The 15,669-nt window shown below is 57.3% G+C and overlaps 1 protein-coding gene across 3 annotated transcripts in view; it reads left to right on the top strand.

The window, feature by feature from the left end:
• AGRN (agrin) overlaps positions 1-15,669 on the top strand; it is an 88,018-nt gene that overhangs the window by 51,310 nt on the left and 21,039 nt on the right. For 2 of the 3 annotated variants that reach the window (XM_038746344.1, XM_038746343.1), the window contains exons 3-9: positions 1,907-1,954; positions 9,601-9,816; positions 10,393-10,617; positions 10,989-11,213; positions 12,054-12,260; positions 14,759-14,980; positions 15,372-15,566. In XM_038746344.1, coding sequence (XP_038602272.1) covers positions 1,907-1,954; positions 9,601-9,816; positions 10,393-10,617; positions 10,989-11,213; positions 12,054-12,260; positions 14,759-14,980; positions 15,372-15,566 — 1,338 coding nt within the window. Of the gene's footprint in view, positions 1-152; positions 484-1,906; positions 1,955-9,600; positions 9,817-10,392; positions 10,618-10,988; positions 11,214-12,053; positions 12,261-14,758; positions 14,981-15,371; positions 15,567-15,669 lie in introns of those variants that run through there. The other variant, XM_038746345.1, reaches the window with a different exon arrangement.

Below are 15,669 nucleotides of genomic sequence, written 5' to 3'. Positions count from 1 at the left end.
TTTGGGGCACAACTCTCTATGCCTCAAGAGAGAGAGACAGGAAGGACTGAAGGACCTCGGTTCCCAGGGCGGTTAGTGCCTCTCCTCCCCACCAGCTCCTCGAGACCGCCCTCCAAGTCTCCCCAACTTTCCTGACTTTGCAATCAGGGCTGGTGCCTCGCCTCCTCTGACCAGATTACAGAATGTGGGTGGCCGGCTCACCCCCTCCCCTCTGAACTCCAACGCTCCCCTGCTGCCTCCCAGGGACAGAGCGGCGGGTGGGGGGCAAGATGCCGAGGGCCAGGATGCCGGGGGCCAGAATGCCGGGAGCCATGACCGCATGCCAGTACCCAGCGATGCTGCCTGTCGGCCTGGAGCGGGACCGGCTGTACCAGCACCAGGTGTCCCTCGTGGTGCGCTATTTTATGATCCCTTGCAACGTCTGCCTGATCCTACTGGCCAGCTCCACCCTGGGCTTCGCCGTGCTGCTCTTCCTCAATAACTGTACGTCTTGCCCCGGCCTGGGCCGGGCTCTCCCGGCCGGGTCATGCCGGCTGTCCACACAAGGGCCGGGCTGAGTCCTCCCTGCCCGGACTGCTTCTGACCAGAGCTGAGGGGGTGGGTGGTCTTTTACCCTGGGCGGAAGTGGTGGGGGTGGAGAAGGTTTGGGGTGGTCCCAGTGAACTGCATGTGACAGTCCGGCTGCCCCCCCCCCCCCCCCAACCTCCTTGCTGCCAAGGTTCATTGTGGGGCATCCCCAGGCTCTGTGTGTTTGTGGGGAGTGGGGGAGGGGAGGTCTCTGCTCTACTTGGCATGGAACCTGGAAACCAGGCTCTGTGTGAGTAGAAAACGTGTAACAGTTATGGTGGTGAAGATGACAATGGTGGCAAAGTTGATGGTGATGATGGTAGTGTTGATGGTAATGCTGATTTCCCATGGTTTAAGCAATCCCCTCTTCCCTCGCATACCAGTTCTCCCTGTAGTGGGCAGCAGCCCTGTCCTTGGCCTGCAATTGGGTGTGGTGGTGGTGAAGATCTGGGGTAGAGAGAGGTGAGGTGGTTAGAAGTGTGGGTTGGGTCTCTCCCTGAGAATGGAGAGCTAGGTGTAGCCAAAAGAGTTGGTTCTCCGAGGGGCCGGGATTCTCATCCTCTGGAGATGGGGAGGGTGGTTTATTTTGTTTTATGGTATTTAAGTGCTCACTATGTGTCAAGCACTGTTCTAAGTGCTGGGGTAGATACAAGTTTATCAGGTTGGGTAGAGTCCCAGTCCCACATGGGACTCACAGTCCAAGTAGAGGGAGTAGGATTTAATCCCCATTTTACAGTTGAGGAAACAGAGGCATAGAGAAGTTAAGTGACTTGCTCAAGATCACATGGCAAGCAGCTGGCAGAACCAGGATTAGAACCCAAGTCCTCTGACTTCCAGGCTGCTTCCCATTCCTGTGGGGAAACTGAAGCATTAACAGGGTGAGGAGCTCATATGGACCTACCAGAGAGGAGGAACCAGAATCCTGGGTCTAAATCCAAGCCACTGGGGCCATTCCAGCCTGGTCACCCCCAGGACATGGGCCTGTAGTCCTGACACCTGGCAAAGGGGAAAGAGGTAGAAGGCATACCTGGGGGTAGGAGTCTGAGCCTCTGAGCCTGCCCCCAGGGCTGGAAAGAACTCAGGCTTCAGGCAATGAAATTGCTTTCCTTTCTACTTTGCTATGGGGGTGGACTCGGGAGGAGAGTCTCTCTCCTGGCTTCAGGTCAGTTTGAAGGGGGGCTTCTGAGTCAGGAGTGATTGATAAGGGGGTGGAGACAGCCTGGTGGGAGGGACTGTGGGTTGAGTTTGTGGGGCAGGGGTGTTGGGGGCAACTCTGTGGAGAAAGGGCTGGGGACACCCAAATCCTGGAGACCCTAATATTGATGTGTTTTCCTTCCAGACAAGCCTGGGAACCACTTCGCCCAGTCTCCCCCACCCCCGCCGGATGGTGAGTTTGGGGCCTGAAGGTGGGTGGGGAGATGGGGCAGCTGAGGCCTGGCAGGACAGGCTGGTAGGGGTGGGGCTGCAGGAGTAGTACTGGGGCACCTCCCATTGGGGAAGGAGCTGGAGAAAGCAGCTGGGGGGGTGGGCGGGCTTGGTCTGGATCTGGGGAAACAAGGGGAGGGTCACAGGGTGCAGTTTGGGGTGAGCGGTGAGAGGTCTGGGAACTGGCCTACCTTTGGCTGGGGATGGGGAGCCCATTGGTCCTCAGAGGAGTCTGGGCTTGGCTGGGCTGGGGGTCTTGGTGTCCTCTGAGTGATGTGAGAGCCTGTAGCTGGGAGGGCAGACATTTTCCTGCTTCACCAGGAGGAGTGTGGGGAGGGGGTCTAATCCAATTTGGAGCGTAATAATAATAATGGTATTAGTTAAGTGCTACTGTGTGCCTGACACTGAACTAAGCGCTGGGATGGACACAAGCAAATTGCATCCTTCTCCCACATGGGGCTCAGAGTCTCAATCCCCATTTTACAGATGAGGGAATTGAAGCACAGAGAAGTGAAGTGACTTGCCCAAGGTCACAGAGCAGACAAGTGGAGGAGCTGGGATTAGAACCCATGTCCTCTGACTCCCAAGCCCTTGCTCTTGCCTCTATGCCATGCTTTTGGGTCATGGAAGATGGAGGCTGGGTCCTGTGCTCTGCCCCTCCTCCTCCCCCTGGGATTCTGGGTCTCCCCCTAAGCCTGAGCCTGGGGGATTGGGGTAGCTAGCTGGGCACCTCATCTGTCATCACCTCGCTGTGTGTCTGCAGGCTGCCTCCAGACTCTCTCTGAGCCCTGTTTGGGATGGGACCTGGCTGGGGAGAAGCCTGGTTTTTCATAATAACAATAATAATAACAATAGTGGTGTTTGTTAGTGTTTACTGTGTGCCAAGCACTGTACTAAGTGCGGTACTGGCAGGGTAATGCCACAGTCCCTGTTCTATGTGGGGCTCATAGTCTAAAGAGGAAGAACAGGCGAACCAGCATTGAATCCCCATTTTACAGATGAAGAAACCGAGGCACAGAGAAGTGAAGTAATTTGTCCAAGGTCACGAAGCAGAATCGGGATTGGAACTCAGGTCCTCTGACTCTCAGACCCGTGCTCTTTCCACTAGGCTGTGCTTCTTCTCATTGGGATATACTGCTGGACCCCTCTGAGGGACTCTCCATCCTTAGGGGCCATCAGAAAAAGAGAGACCCCCCCCCCCCCGACCCCTTCACTCCCCATTTCCCAGGACTGGGGAAGGGGTCACTTTGCCTAAAGGCAGGGTCACCTATTGGTCTCTGCCAAATGCCTCAGGACTCCAGATCCTTGGGGAGGGAGAAGCTAAGACTTTATGATTCAGTGCCCGTCCTGCCCTCCACCTACCAGGAGTTCCCAAAGCGAGCTGGGTTCCATCTGGAGTAAATCAACGAAATCTCCCAGCCTTACACTCTGCACCCCCAATTCATAAACACACACTCCAGGAATTGTGGGAGGGAAGTGAGCTGATTGAGTAATGTAAGGCTAGGGGAGGAGGGGGCCCTGAGAATGATAGGGGACAAAAGGTTTGGGGGCAGGGGTAGCAGGGAGGGGGATCCTGTCAATGGGTTGGTATCTGGGTGGACTGGAGAGTGTGTCCTAGCCCACATGCCCACCCTGTAGCTCATCCCTTGAGCCCCTGGTCTCAGGGCCCCTTGTTAAGCGTGGCGAGGTGGATAGAGCCCGGGCCTGTGAGTCAGAAGGTTGTGAGTTCTAATCCCAGATCTGCCGCATATCTGCTGCGTGACCTTGGGCAAGTCACTTCTCTGAGCCTCCGTTACCTCAACTGTAAAATGGGGATTGAGACTGTGAGCCCCATGTGGGGCAGGGACTGTGTCCAACCCAATTTGTTTGTATCCACCCAAGCGCTTAGTGCAGTGCCCGGAACACAGAGTAAGCACTTAACAAATGTCATAGGTATTGTTATTATTATTATTATTATTATTGTTATTATTAAGAAATGGGTCCAAGTGAGTGTAGGAGGAGTATCCCGGCCGGAGCTATGGAAATCTGGGGGAAACTAGGGTGGGAGTTTCCAGAATGACCAGTGGAAGGCCAGAGGCACAGGACCCAAGCAGGGCTCAGGGCCAGGCATGGGCACATAATGGTGCAGAGTCAGGCATGGTCACAAGCAGGGCACAGGGCTGGGGACTACATCAGTCCCCAGTCAGAAGAACGAAGGGGCCGTGTTTCCTGAGGAAGGTTGATGTCTGGGGTGGTCCAGCCACACATTGTAGTATTTATTGAGCGCTTACTGTATCAAAAGCACTTTACTAAGAGCTTGGGAGAGTACAATATAGCAATAAACGGACACATTCCCTGCTCACAATGAATGAGCACTCTCCCCAGGACAGGAGAAGAGCAGGAAATCTCTCTCTGCCTCCTCCACCATCCCTCCCAACGTAAATCAGATGGAATGGAAGGGACTTGTGTGAGACTGGCAGAACTGAGACCCTGGCAGGGAACACTCAAAATGGGCTTTGTTTTCGCTTATTGGGGTCTAGTCAAGGGCTGGGGGTGGGAGGGAAATACCCTTCTCCTCTCACCACTCCACTCCACTCCACCCAGTAGTCTCACTGTCTCTGACCAGCAGGGATCCCCTCCCCTCACAGCCCAGACCGCATCTGCCTCCGCTCATGCCAACGCAGTGCTGGTCTTTCTCCATGGCAACACAGCACCATTCCGGAGGTGCAGAGATGCCTCACAGGAAGGGTCCTGAGGGCCTTGGTTATCTGCAGGGCACCATACTGGGTTCTCAGGTCTGGTGTAGCCTTTGGCTCCCTGTCAGGGGGAAGAACTTGTGGTCTGCAGCCCTCGCTGGTCCTCCTGCCCCAGGCTGGGCCCCCTGCCTCTAAATGGACCTTCTTTCCTTTTCTGGGCCCTGGACCCCATCCCAGTTTCAAAATTCTGGCCCGGCCTGTGGTCTATCATCAGGGGGAGAAACTTATGGCCCGTGTTAGGCCTGCTGCCCCATGCTGGGCCCCCAGCCCCTGGTTGGACCTTCTGCTCCTGTCTGGGCTGAGCGGGCCCCCTACCCCTCGCTGGTTCCCCTCTAGACTGTGAGCCCCTTCTAGACTGTGAGCCCACTGTTGGGTAGGGACTGTCTCTACATGTTGCCAACTTGTACTTCCCAAGCACTTAGTACAGTGCTCTGCACACAGTAAGCACTCAGTAAATACGATTGAATGAATGAATGAATGAATGGTTCCCCTGCCCCTCACTGGGCCTCCTGCCCTGTCAGGCTCCCTGGAAGAGAAACTGGTGCAGTCGGGGCATCCCAGGGCAGAGCTTGACCCAGTCCTGGCTCATCCCCTGCCAGGCTGCCCTAGGGAGGGTCCAACTTGGTTTCCAATTGGGCAGTCTGAGCCTGGGCTGGCTGGGGACTGCTACCTTCTGAGAGGTCCTGCCCCCCTTTCTCCCCGTAGCGCCCCTGTCCCCACCTCCGGTAGGTGGCCTGACCCCTACCCAGGTGTGGGCATAGCTGGAGGACCGCTCCTGCTGGCAAGGAGGGAAGGAGCGGGGGCTATTCTCCCAGGCATCCTACATTGGGACCCGCTGGGGGTGCAGTAGACATGGATCTGCTGGGCTATGGTTGGGGGCTGGGGAGGAAGGGTCCTTGTGGGGCAGGTGCAAGGGCATTTTTCCATTTCTGAAAGATGATTTCTGGCTGGTAGGGAGCTCTGGCCTGGCCAGGGATTTAGCATCCTGTGTTTAGATGGGGCCTGGGCTTAGCAGTTTAATGGCCCTCGGACTCTCTTGGGGATTAGCACATTAATGGCCCTCAATCCCTGTCCCTTCCCCCCTACCACCCCCATTAATTCCTTTGGAGAGTTTGAGGACAGCCAAGTCCATTCATCTGTTTCTCTGTCTCCATCTCTCTCTGTCAGCACTCACCCGCTATTAGCCAGTGAGACCCCGAAGGGAGGTGGAGCTTAAAAGGGTATCCTCCCACTGCTCTCAGCACCCCTGGTTCTCTTGACCATCCAGTCTTTCAGTCCCGACCAGCCCACCAGGGCCTTGACCAGCCAACCCTGCCCTGTCTGTCAGCCAGCCCATCCCTGACAGCCCTCCCATCTGCTTGTCCATCTGCCTGCCCATCTCCTCTGTCGGTATGGAGCCAGGGAGCAATCCCGGTTCCCCTCCCTGCCTCCCCCAGGAAGCCTGGCTGGGGAGGCATTGAGGCAGGGGTGAGGGGTTCCAGAGGGATGCAGTGCTGGCCAGAGAGTGGGACAACCCTGGCAGATTCCCACTGGAGGGACCCAGTCTGTCTCCTTGGCAACAGCTCCTCCTGCTTCTCACTTTTCTTCTCCGGACCAGCCCCCACCTCCCCTCGTCTCTCCTCCCTGCCTGGAATCTTTCCATCCCCCCACCCCCCACACCCCATCCCCACAACACCAAGCTGAGAACCCAAGTCACTTCACAGGATCGTTTCAGTGGGTATAGTGGCCTTGAGAGGGGAGGGGGAGTCTCCGTGCATTTTAAACTACACTCCCCCGCACCCCCCAACCCCATTTGAGTCCATTAAGTGGGGAAGAGGAGGGGGAACAATAGACCTTCCTGTCCTGGTTCAATGGGAGAGTGGGTGGGTGGGTGATTGGGAGGGAAAGAAGGACCCTGGCAGCCTCATTGCCATTATTTATTCATGGTCAATCCAGCTCCAAGCAGATGAGCCTTAATGGACTCCCTGCTCCCCTCTTGTGTGCAAAGCCCAGGAGTCTCTGCCGGCTCCCTCCCAACGTGCCGCCTCCCCCCCACCCCCCACCCCCCACCCCACCCCGGTCCCAGCTTTTTCCCTATGCCCCTTCCCTCTGCACAGTCACTTTCATATAGGTATTTATTAAGCACCTAAAGGAGGCTGGTCACTGTCCTGAGTGCCTGCTGAGCACAGAGCACTGATAAAAATAGAAGGCCCAGTTGGGCTAATGGGGGGCAGCAGGCTGAGAGGCCCAGTGGTCTGTATACAATGGGAACCAGAGGTGTAAATGTACAAATAGAAATAACAAGTTAGGAAGATAATAAATGAAACAGTCCACACCCAAGTGACCACTGTGATTGGTGGGAATGCCTTGCCCTTCCTAGATGTGGAAATCAATCCAATCCTGGGAAGGAAGTCCTCCTAGAAGAAGTGACTTGTAGGAGGCTTTGAAGATGGAGAGATACTTGGTTCGGTGGGTTTGAAGCAGGAGGGAATTCCAGGCAGGGTGAAGGGTGGGAGCAAAGAGTCAGAGATTAGTCAATTTACTGAGCGCTTACTCTGTGCAGAGCACTGTACTAAATGCTTGGGAGAGTACAGTCTAACTAAGTTGGTAGACATGTTCCCTGCCCACAATGAGCTTTCAGTTTAAAGGAAAATGGGAGAGAGGTAAGAACCAGGGACCTATAGAAGTTAGGCTTATGCTGGGCAGTGGCTGTTGACTGGGAAACTCTTGAGTTTTCATTCATTCATTCATTCAGTCAGTCAGTCATATTTATTGAGCGCTTACTGTATACAGAGCACTGTACTAAGCGCTTGGGAAGTACAAGTTGGCAAGATATAGAGACGGTCCCTACCCAACAGTGGGCTCACAGTCTAGAAGGGGGAGACAGAGAACAAAACAAAACATATTAACAAAATAAAATAAATAGAACAAATATGTACAAATAAAAGAAATAGAGTGATAAATACGTACAGACATATATACATATATATATATATACAGGTGCTGTGGGGAGGGGAAGGAGGTAAAGCGGGGGGATGGCGAGGGGGAGGAGGGGGAGAGGAAGGAGGGGGCTCAGTCTGGGAAGGCCTCCTGGAGGAGGTGAGCTCTCAGTAGGGCTTTGAAGGGAGGAAGAGAGCTAGCTTGGCGGATGGGCAGAGGGAGGGCATTCCAGGCCCGGGGCAGGACGTGGGCCGGGGGTCGACGGTGGGACAGGCGAGAACGAGGCACGGTGAGGAGATTAGCGGCAGAAGAGCGGAGGGTGCGGGCTGGGCTGTAGTAGGAGAGAAGGGAGGAGAGGTAGGAGGGGGCAAGGTGATGGAGAGCCTTGAAGCCGAGGGTGAGGAGTTTTTGCCTGATGCGTAGGTTGATTGGTAGCCACTGGAGATTTTTGAGGAGGGGAGTAACATGTCCAGAGCATTTCTGGACAAAGACGATCCTGGCAGCGGTGTGAAGTATGGATTGAAGTGGGGAGAGACAGGAGGATGGGAGATCAGAGAGGAGGCTGATGCAGTAATCCAGACGGGATAGGATGAGAGCTTGAACGAGCAGGGTAGCGGTTTGGATGGAGAGGAAAGGGCGGATCTTGGCAATGTTGCGGAGGTGAGACCGGCTGGTTTTGGTGACAGATTGGATGTGAGGGGTGAACGAGAGAGCAGAGTCGAGGATGACACCAAGTTTGCGGGCTTGTGAGACGGGAAGGATGGAAGTGCCGTCAACAGTGATGGGAAAGTCAGGGAGAGGGCAGGGTTGGGGAGGAGAACAGCTAAACAGCAGGGTGGGGAGGGGAGGACTGGAGCTAATCCTAGGCCTCTACCTGGGCTGCAGCTTATAGACTCTGTCCTGCCAGTTCCCCTCCCCAACTTCTCCCTTCTCCCCTCAAAGCCCTCCAGAATGACCGGCTGCCTGGTGAGTCAGGGGGAGGGCCTGTGTCTGGCAAGGGGGTGAGGGGGAAGGGATGAGCTGCTTTTCTGACTCCTTGTGTCTGTAGGTGTGAGTGTGGATGTCTGTATGTGTGTGAGATTCTGAGTGAGTTTGTCAGTGTGTGTGTCCCCGTGTGTGCGCTGTGGCCGGTACTACTCTGGCCTCATCTGGCCAGGCCCCAAGCTGCTTTGGCTCAAAGGAGAACACCGTCCCTTCTCCCTCAGTCCACCCTGCCTTTGGGAGGGGCCCCAGAAACCAGTGCCTGGGATGGGACTCAGCCCCTCCTCTGAGTCCCACCCCAGCCTCTCCTCCCCTGCCCTGTGGTCTCAGCCTGGCACCACCGGCCTCAGTCAAAGTGGTGAGCTTTCCTCACCTGGCTATATCTGATTGCCTACAGGGGGCACAGTTCTGGCCCTTATGGTCTGGGGGATTTACCCTAGAAGGAGGACCTGAGTGCCCACAGGGATCACAACTCTGGCCCTCAAGGTCTGGGGGTCTTACTCCATAAGGAGGTGCCACTGCCCCCAGCCCCCACCTGGAGACAGTGAATAGGGGAGTCGCTGGTACCCATCTACCCAGAACCCATTGGTAAGTGTTGCTGCTGGCATGGGACCCGCCATCTGGGATGGAGTGGAAAAGGCTGGTGCCAGGGCCCATGGGAAGCTGTGCTGGAGTTGAGATATGATTGTGTGCCCAGGTGGCACTGGGAAGTGCTCTGCTCTGGCCAGACTTCTGAAGTGATGGGGCAGGGGCGGGGGGGGGAGGAGAGAGAGAGAGAGAGAGAGACCATGTGTGTGTGTGCGCGTGCTAGCATGGCTTCCCTCCCTAGCAGCTAGTACCCACCCACCCTCTCCACTGGTCCCACCCCTTGTCCCCCATTGCCCCCTGCCTCATTGATCCTGCTGATCCTGTTGCTTCCCACCCCCAACCCTTGACCCCTTGACCCCACTGACGTTGTGCTTGGTCCCCGCAGCGTGCCGGGGGATGCTGTGCGGCTTTGGCGCGGTGTGTGAACGGAGCGTGGCAGACCCGGCCCAGGCAGCCTGTGTGTGCAGGAAAAGTCCCTGTGCCCCGGTGGTGGCCCCCGTCTGTGGCTCTGATGGCTCCACCTACAGCAACGAGTGTGAGCTGGACCGGGCCCAATGCACCCAGCAGCGGCGTATCAAGGTCGTCAGCAAAGGGCCGTGCGGTGAGTGGTGAGGTGGAAGGGGGAAGCAGGGCCCTGACCCCATGAGGAGGGGGTCTGGCACACACTGCAGCCTGACCCCAGACACTCTCCTCCCCCCATCTCCCATTATCCTCATACATGCCTGCCCCCAACCCTGCAAGCACACATGTAATAATAATAATAATACTACTACTAATAATAATAATAATATTTGTTAAGCGCTCACTATGTGCCAGGCAAGGTACAAAGCACTGGGCTTCATACAAGCACATCGGGTTGGATGCAGTCCTACATGGGTTTCACAATCTCAATCCCCATTTTACAGATGAGTTAACTGAGTCACAGAGAAGTGAAGTGACTTACCCAAGGTCCCGCAGCAGACAAGTGGCGGAGCCAGGATTAGAACCCAAGTCCTTCTGACTTCTACGCCTGTGCTCCATCCACAAGTGCATATGCACACACCCTCTTCCTGCTGCCCAAACTCTTGCTCCTGGAGCCTGGTTGGGCTGGGGCAGGTCTGATGAAAAGTCTTTGGGGTCTCAGCAGCTCCTGTTGCTCTCATTGGTGACCCACTCCACCCCTGTCCCCTGCCTCCAGGCTCCCAGGACCCATGCTCTAGCGTGACCTGCAGTTTTGGCAGCTCTTGCATCCCTGCGGCCGACGGGCGGTCAGCCAGATGCCTGTGCCCGGCATCATGCGATGACGCGCCCGCGGGCACAGTATGTGGCAGCGATGGCCAGGACTACCCCAGCCATTGCCGGCTGAGCCTGCACGCCTGCACCCACCACCGCAACATCTTCAAGAAGTTCGATGGACCCTGCGGTGAGCGCCCCTCTGCCCTGGTAGGGCGGAGGGAGTGTCACCCATGGGTTATTAGGGTCCAGTCCTTGTGGGAAGGGTGAAAGGATGCATGGCTTCCCAAGAAAGATCCTTACTTGGAGCCGGGAGAACGGGTGTGGAGGGGGCCCCTGTTGGGTGCCTGAAGTCCGGCAGGGATGGCAGATGGGGAGGTGGGAGGGATGGAGGGGTGGCAGAGGGCAGATTGACAAGGGGAGGAGTGGTAGAGAGGAAATGGTTAGGGGATGGAAGAGATGAGATTGATGTGGGCTGGGGGTGTGTAGAGAGGAGATGCGCGTAGGGATGGGGGACAAACCGATCCTGCTTGGAGCCTCTTCTCTTCTCTGCCTCCGCAGACCCGTGCCATGGTGCCCTCAATGATCTGAACCGTGTGTGCCGCGTGGACCCTGGCACACGCCACGCTGCCATGCTGCTGCGGCCCGAGAGCTGCCCTCCCCGGCGGGAGCCAGTGTGTGGAGACGATGGCGTCACATACGCCAGCGAATGTGCCATGGGAAGGACGGGGGCCTTGCGCGGCTTCGAGATCCGCAGGGTCCGCAAGGGGCCGTGCCAGCCTCAAGGTGGGCAAAGCTGGAGCCTGGCGAGTGGGGGTGTGCCAATTGCAAGATGGGTGGGACCATGGCCAGGCAGGTTGGGGGGATCTGGGTCAGCTTTAAGGTAGGTGAGGCCGGGTCCATGTGGATGCGGGGTGGGGTGTGCCAGCCATAAGATGGATGAGACCAGGGCTGGATAGGGGTTAGATTGGGGGTGGAGGCATGGCCAGGCTATGGTCCCGGGGCTGCTATTTGCCTGGAACCAAGGAAATCAACTCTGGGTTTAGGGAGGTGAGGGATCAGGGCTGGGACTCAACTCCCGGCCCCAACTCCATGCCCCTTATATCCCCATCCTCTCCCCAAAATAGCAGAGAGAGAGATCTGTGAGCATTCCACCCTCTTTGGGGCCAGTGACCATAGGGGCCAATAGCAGTGAGGTCATCATGGGCTGCTGGTACTTGTAGGGGAGGAATTTATGGTAGAGTTTTGCCCATCCAGATCAATCAATTGTATTTATTGAGCGCTTACTTTGTGCAGAGTATAGAGCGTTTGGGACCAGATAAGCCGAGTCAGGGCTTGGGGAGGGCTGCAGGGGAACATAGTGAGGGGATGGGGTTGTTTTGTCCCTAGTCCCTTCCCGTCGCTCCCACTTCCCGACTCTTGGGGAATCTTGGAAGTCTTCTTGGAGGAGGGAGGATGCCAGTGGCTACTTGAACTTCTTCAGTCTAATTCCAAGAGCCTTTCGCCCAGAGCCCAGCCCCAGGCAAGGGAATAGCCTTTTGGTGGGGCTTCAGCAGTTCCAGGCTGGGGGTACCTGGCCCCTGTGCCCCCTCTCCCCACTTGCAGCCCTTGCCCTCTCCTTTCCAGACCAGTGCTCTGAGCCCTGTGCCTTCAACGCGGTGTGCCTGAACCGCCGTGGAGGCGCCCGCTGTTCCTGCGACCGAATCGTCTGCGATGGCACCTTCCGCCCACTCTGTGCCCATGGCGGCCACACCTTCGACAACCTGTGCGAGCTACAGCGTGCCGAGTGTGCCCAGCGTGTCGCCATCCCGGTCAAACATGATGGCCCCTGTGGTAAGAGCAGGCGCTGGCCGCCTTGCCCAGCCCCACACCCTCTTCTTCCCTGCCTAATTCCCCGGCCCTCCGCCCTGGCCCTTTCCTTCTTTCTAACCCCTGCCAGCCCTTTGATGTGACTCTTCTGGTGTCCCCGACCCCCAGCCCTGGGTCCTGCCCAAGCCTAGGGGGCTCCTGTAACCAGTCTCTCTGACCGTCTGTATGTCTAAGTATGTTACTGTTTGTTGTTCCTATGACTCTCTTGCCTCTCTGGGTACCATCACATGCCATCCATATCCATGAGTCATCCCCATTCTCCGTTCCTTCCCCCTGCCCCGGTACAGCTCTCCCACCGCCCCCTCCCCATCCTTCCACCCCCTAGTCCACGCAGCCCCGGATGCGGCTGTGGACCCCTGCATCTCTGTAAGTAGTCAGCTGCCGAGGGATTGTCTGTCTGCCCTTCCACCTGTGCGTGCTGGGCTGGGCTGGTCCCGGGGGTGGGGATGGGCAGAGGGAGGGAAGGGGAGGGGACTGGTCATCCAGGCCTGCAGGTCAGAATCACAGCCGTTCAGAGGCACGGGGGGAGAGGCTGTGGGCACCTAGCTGGGACGGTCCCTCCGGAAACAGGACACCTGTAGTGACCACTGGTGGGAGGAAAAGGGGTTTTGAGTCTCAAGGGTATGTGTCCCTGCCCTCACCTACCTGTCCTGTTTCCTGCCCGCCCCAGCTTTGGGTGTTCATTCGGGGTTCCAGCTCTAACTAGCCTCTGCCAGCCTCCCTCTTGCCCTCCAGCTCCCAGTGGGGCCAGAGAGCTTGCGTAGCACTGCATGGGTGGGTGGAGCAGACCCGTTCCCAAGTCCTGGGAATTTTCCCGGAAGTCTGGTCCTCAAGGCTGCTGCTGCACCCTTCACCACTTCAAATGGTTCTGGCCACCAGCAAGCGAGTGAGGCACAGAGCTTGTTTTGGGGGCAGCATGGCCAAATCCCACCCTGCCAGGGCAGCGGTACAGTCCAGGCTGGGTCTTTGTTCCACCTCTGGCCCCTGGCCTGCAAGCGGGCCCTGATCTTCGTGTTGGGAGTGGACAGAAACGGGGTCAGGCTGGGCAAAAAGCAGTGGAGAGATCTCAGTAAAGCACGCGCACTCTGCATCTCTGTCTCTGTGTCTATGTCCCTGCTCCATGTCTCTTCTTGCTCTGTCTCCCTGTCTATGCCTCTGGGTCTCTGTTCTGAGTCCATGTCCCTCCTCTGTTCTCTTGGGTCTGCCTCGGTGTCCCTACTGTATGTCTGTGTCCCCGCTGTTTCCCTGGCTCTGCCAGTGTATCCCTGCTCTGTTTCCCTGGCTCTGCCATTGTGTCCCCGCTCTGTCTCCCTGGCTCTGGCTCTGCCTCTGTCCCTGTTCTGTTTCCCTGGTTCTGTCTCTGTGTCCCTGCTCTTCCCTCCAGCTCTACCTCAGTTTATCCGCTCTGCTTCTCTGTCCCTGCTCTGTCTTCCTGTCTGCATCCTCCTCTCTTTCTGCTTGCCTTCTGTCTCTTTGCCTGTCTCTCTGTCTCCCTCTCTATTTGTCCATGTATTTGTGCTTCTGCCTCGTCTCCTCTTTCCTGTCCTCTTTGGTCTGTGTCTTGTGTTTTCCAGCCCAGCCCATAGGGAAGACTGAGGTGCTGCCCCGCAGATCTCCCCCAACCCCGGCTGCAGCATCTTCAGCCAGAGGTCGGCGTCTCCTCGGCCTTGGCGAGCTCCCCCCTCCCCCTGCCCCAGCCATCTGGCCGTCCCTGCTGCTGTGGGCCAGACCTCCTTCTTTCCCACCTCTTTAACATTAGACACACAGCTAGGGAATGGGGTAGGGGGTGGGGGCAGTTCAAGGATGTTCCCAGGTTGAGGCAGAGCACCCCAAGGTGCCAAACCCTCAATTCTGCCCTACTTCCTTCCAAGCTTTAGCCGGGATTGGTGGGAAGCGCCTGGATCACTGTCGGATGGATTAGCAGAGAAGAGGGGAGAGGGGAGGGGATGATTCGGAGGTGTCTTGTGCCCTCTGTCAGTCTAATGTATCACCCTTCTGTCACTGTGTCCTGTCTCTGCCCTTTCCACTTTTCCTCTTCGGCTCCTTGACTCCTTTTCTTCCCCACTTCCCCTACAGGCTCCCCACCTCACACCCCACCCCTAGGAAGGCCATCTTGCCCAAAGCCAGACACTCTGTCCTGCCCAAAGCAGGCCCCAAGTGTCCCTCTCACTCCCCCTCTCACTCCCCCTCTCCTTCCCCAAATTGGATTCTGGCAGGACACCAGGGCTGCTTCTCATACTCAGGCAGCAGTCTCTCAGGACAATGGAGCCCAGCAACCCTCAGGGCAACACCCCCCCCCCCCCCACCAAATCCCAAGCCTCCATCCCTGCTAAGCCCCCAGTGCCCTCAGGCCCTGGCCATGGTCAGACTATGCTGGGCTGGACTGGGCAGAGCCAGACCTAGAGTGGGAGGACACCACTACCAGGGCTCAATCTGACCCTGCTCTTCTCTCCTGCCTCTAGACCAGGACCCTCCCAGCCCCTGCCTTGATGTCGAGTGCCCATTCGGGGCCAGCTGTGTAGTCAAGAACGGACAGGCAACGTGCGAGTGCCCGCAGGGCTGTCCTGGGCTCTATGACCCTGTGTGCGGCTCCGACGGTCTCACTTATGGCAGTGCCTGCGAGCTGACCGCCATGGCCTGTGTCCTCCAGAAGGAGATCCACATCCAGAATCGGGGGGCTTGCGGTCAGTTGTCCATTGCATCTGGTTCCCCCCCTTCCCTACACGTGCACACACTCACACACATTCATACAGAAAATGATCACTAACACCAATAGAGGCTCAGAGACAAGAACACACTGATCACATGCGCGCACACGCACACACACACACACAAACACGGAGTGTGGGTTGAGAAGTGGGGAAAGGAAAGGGGTGAACTTGGAGTGGGATGCTCTGGGGGCATTGAGAACAGCTCACCTCCTGTCCATCTGGAGCTGTGAAACCCCTCCCAGGGATTTCAGGTGGATGAGGAAGAGGGGTCATAGCACCCAACCCATTCATCCCTCTGCCTCTTTGCTTCTGCTCCTCTCTGGAGAACCCTGCCCCCCATGACCCCAGAGTCTCCCTCCCACAGATCGCTGTGGGTCATGCCAGTTTGGTGCTATCTGCGAGGCAGAGACTGGGCATTGCGTGTGCCCCACGGAATGTGTGCCCTCCGCCCAGCCCGTCTGCGGCTCTGACGGGCAAACCTATGGCAGTGAGTGTGAGCTGCACGTCCACGCCTGCACCCAGCAGACCCCGCTCCGGGTGGTGGGCCAGGGCCGCTGTGGTGAGTACACACCCCTGCCTTGGCCCCTGCTCCTCTCCTTCATGCCCCTGCCCCTGTGTCCCCCACCTCAGGCCCCTGGCCCCTCCTTAACACCCCTGCCCCA

This window comes from Tachyglossus aculeatus, chromosome 5 (genome assembly GCF_015852505.1).
Source record: "Tachyglossus aculeatus isolate mTacAcu1 chromosome 5, mTacAcu1.pri, whole genome shotgun sequence".
Taxonomy (NCBI): domain Eukaryota; kingdom Metazoa; phylum Chordata; class Mammalia; order Monotremata; family Tachyglossidae; genus Tachyglossus; species Tachyglossus aculeatus.
Note: the sequence above shows the minus strand (reverse complement) of the source record. Positions and strands in the feature narration are given on the sequence as shown.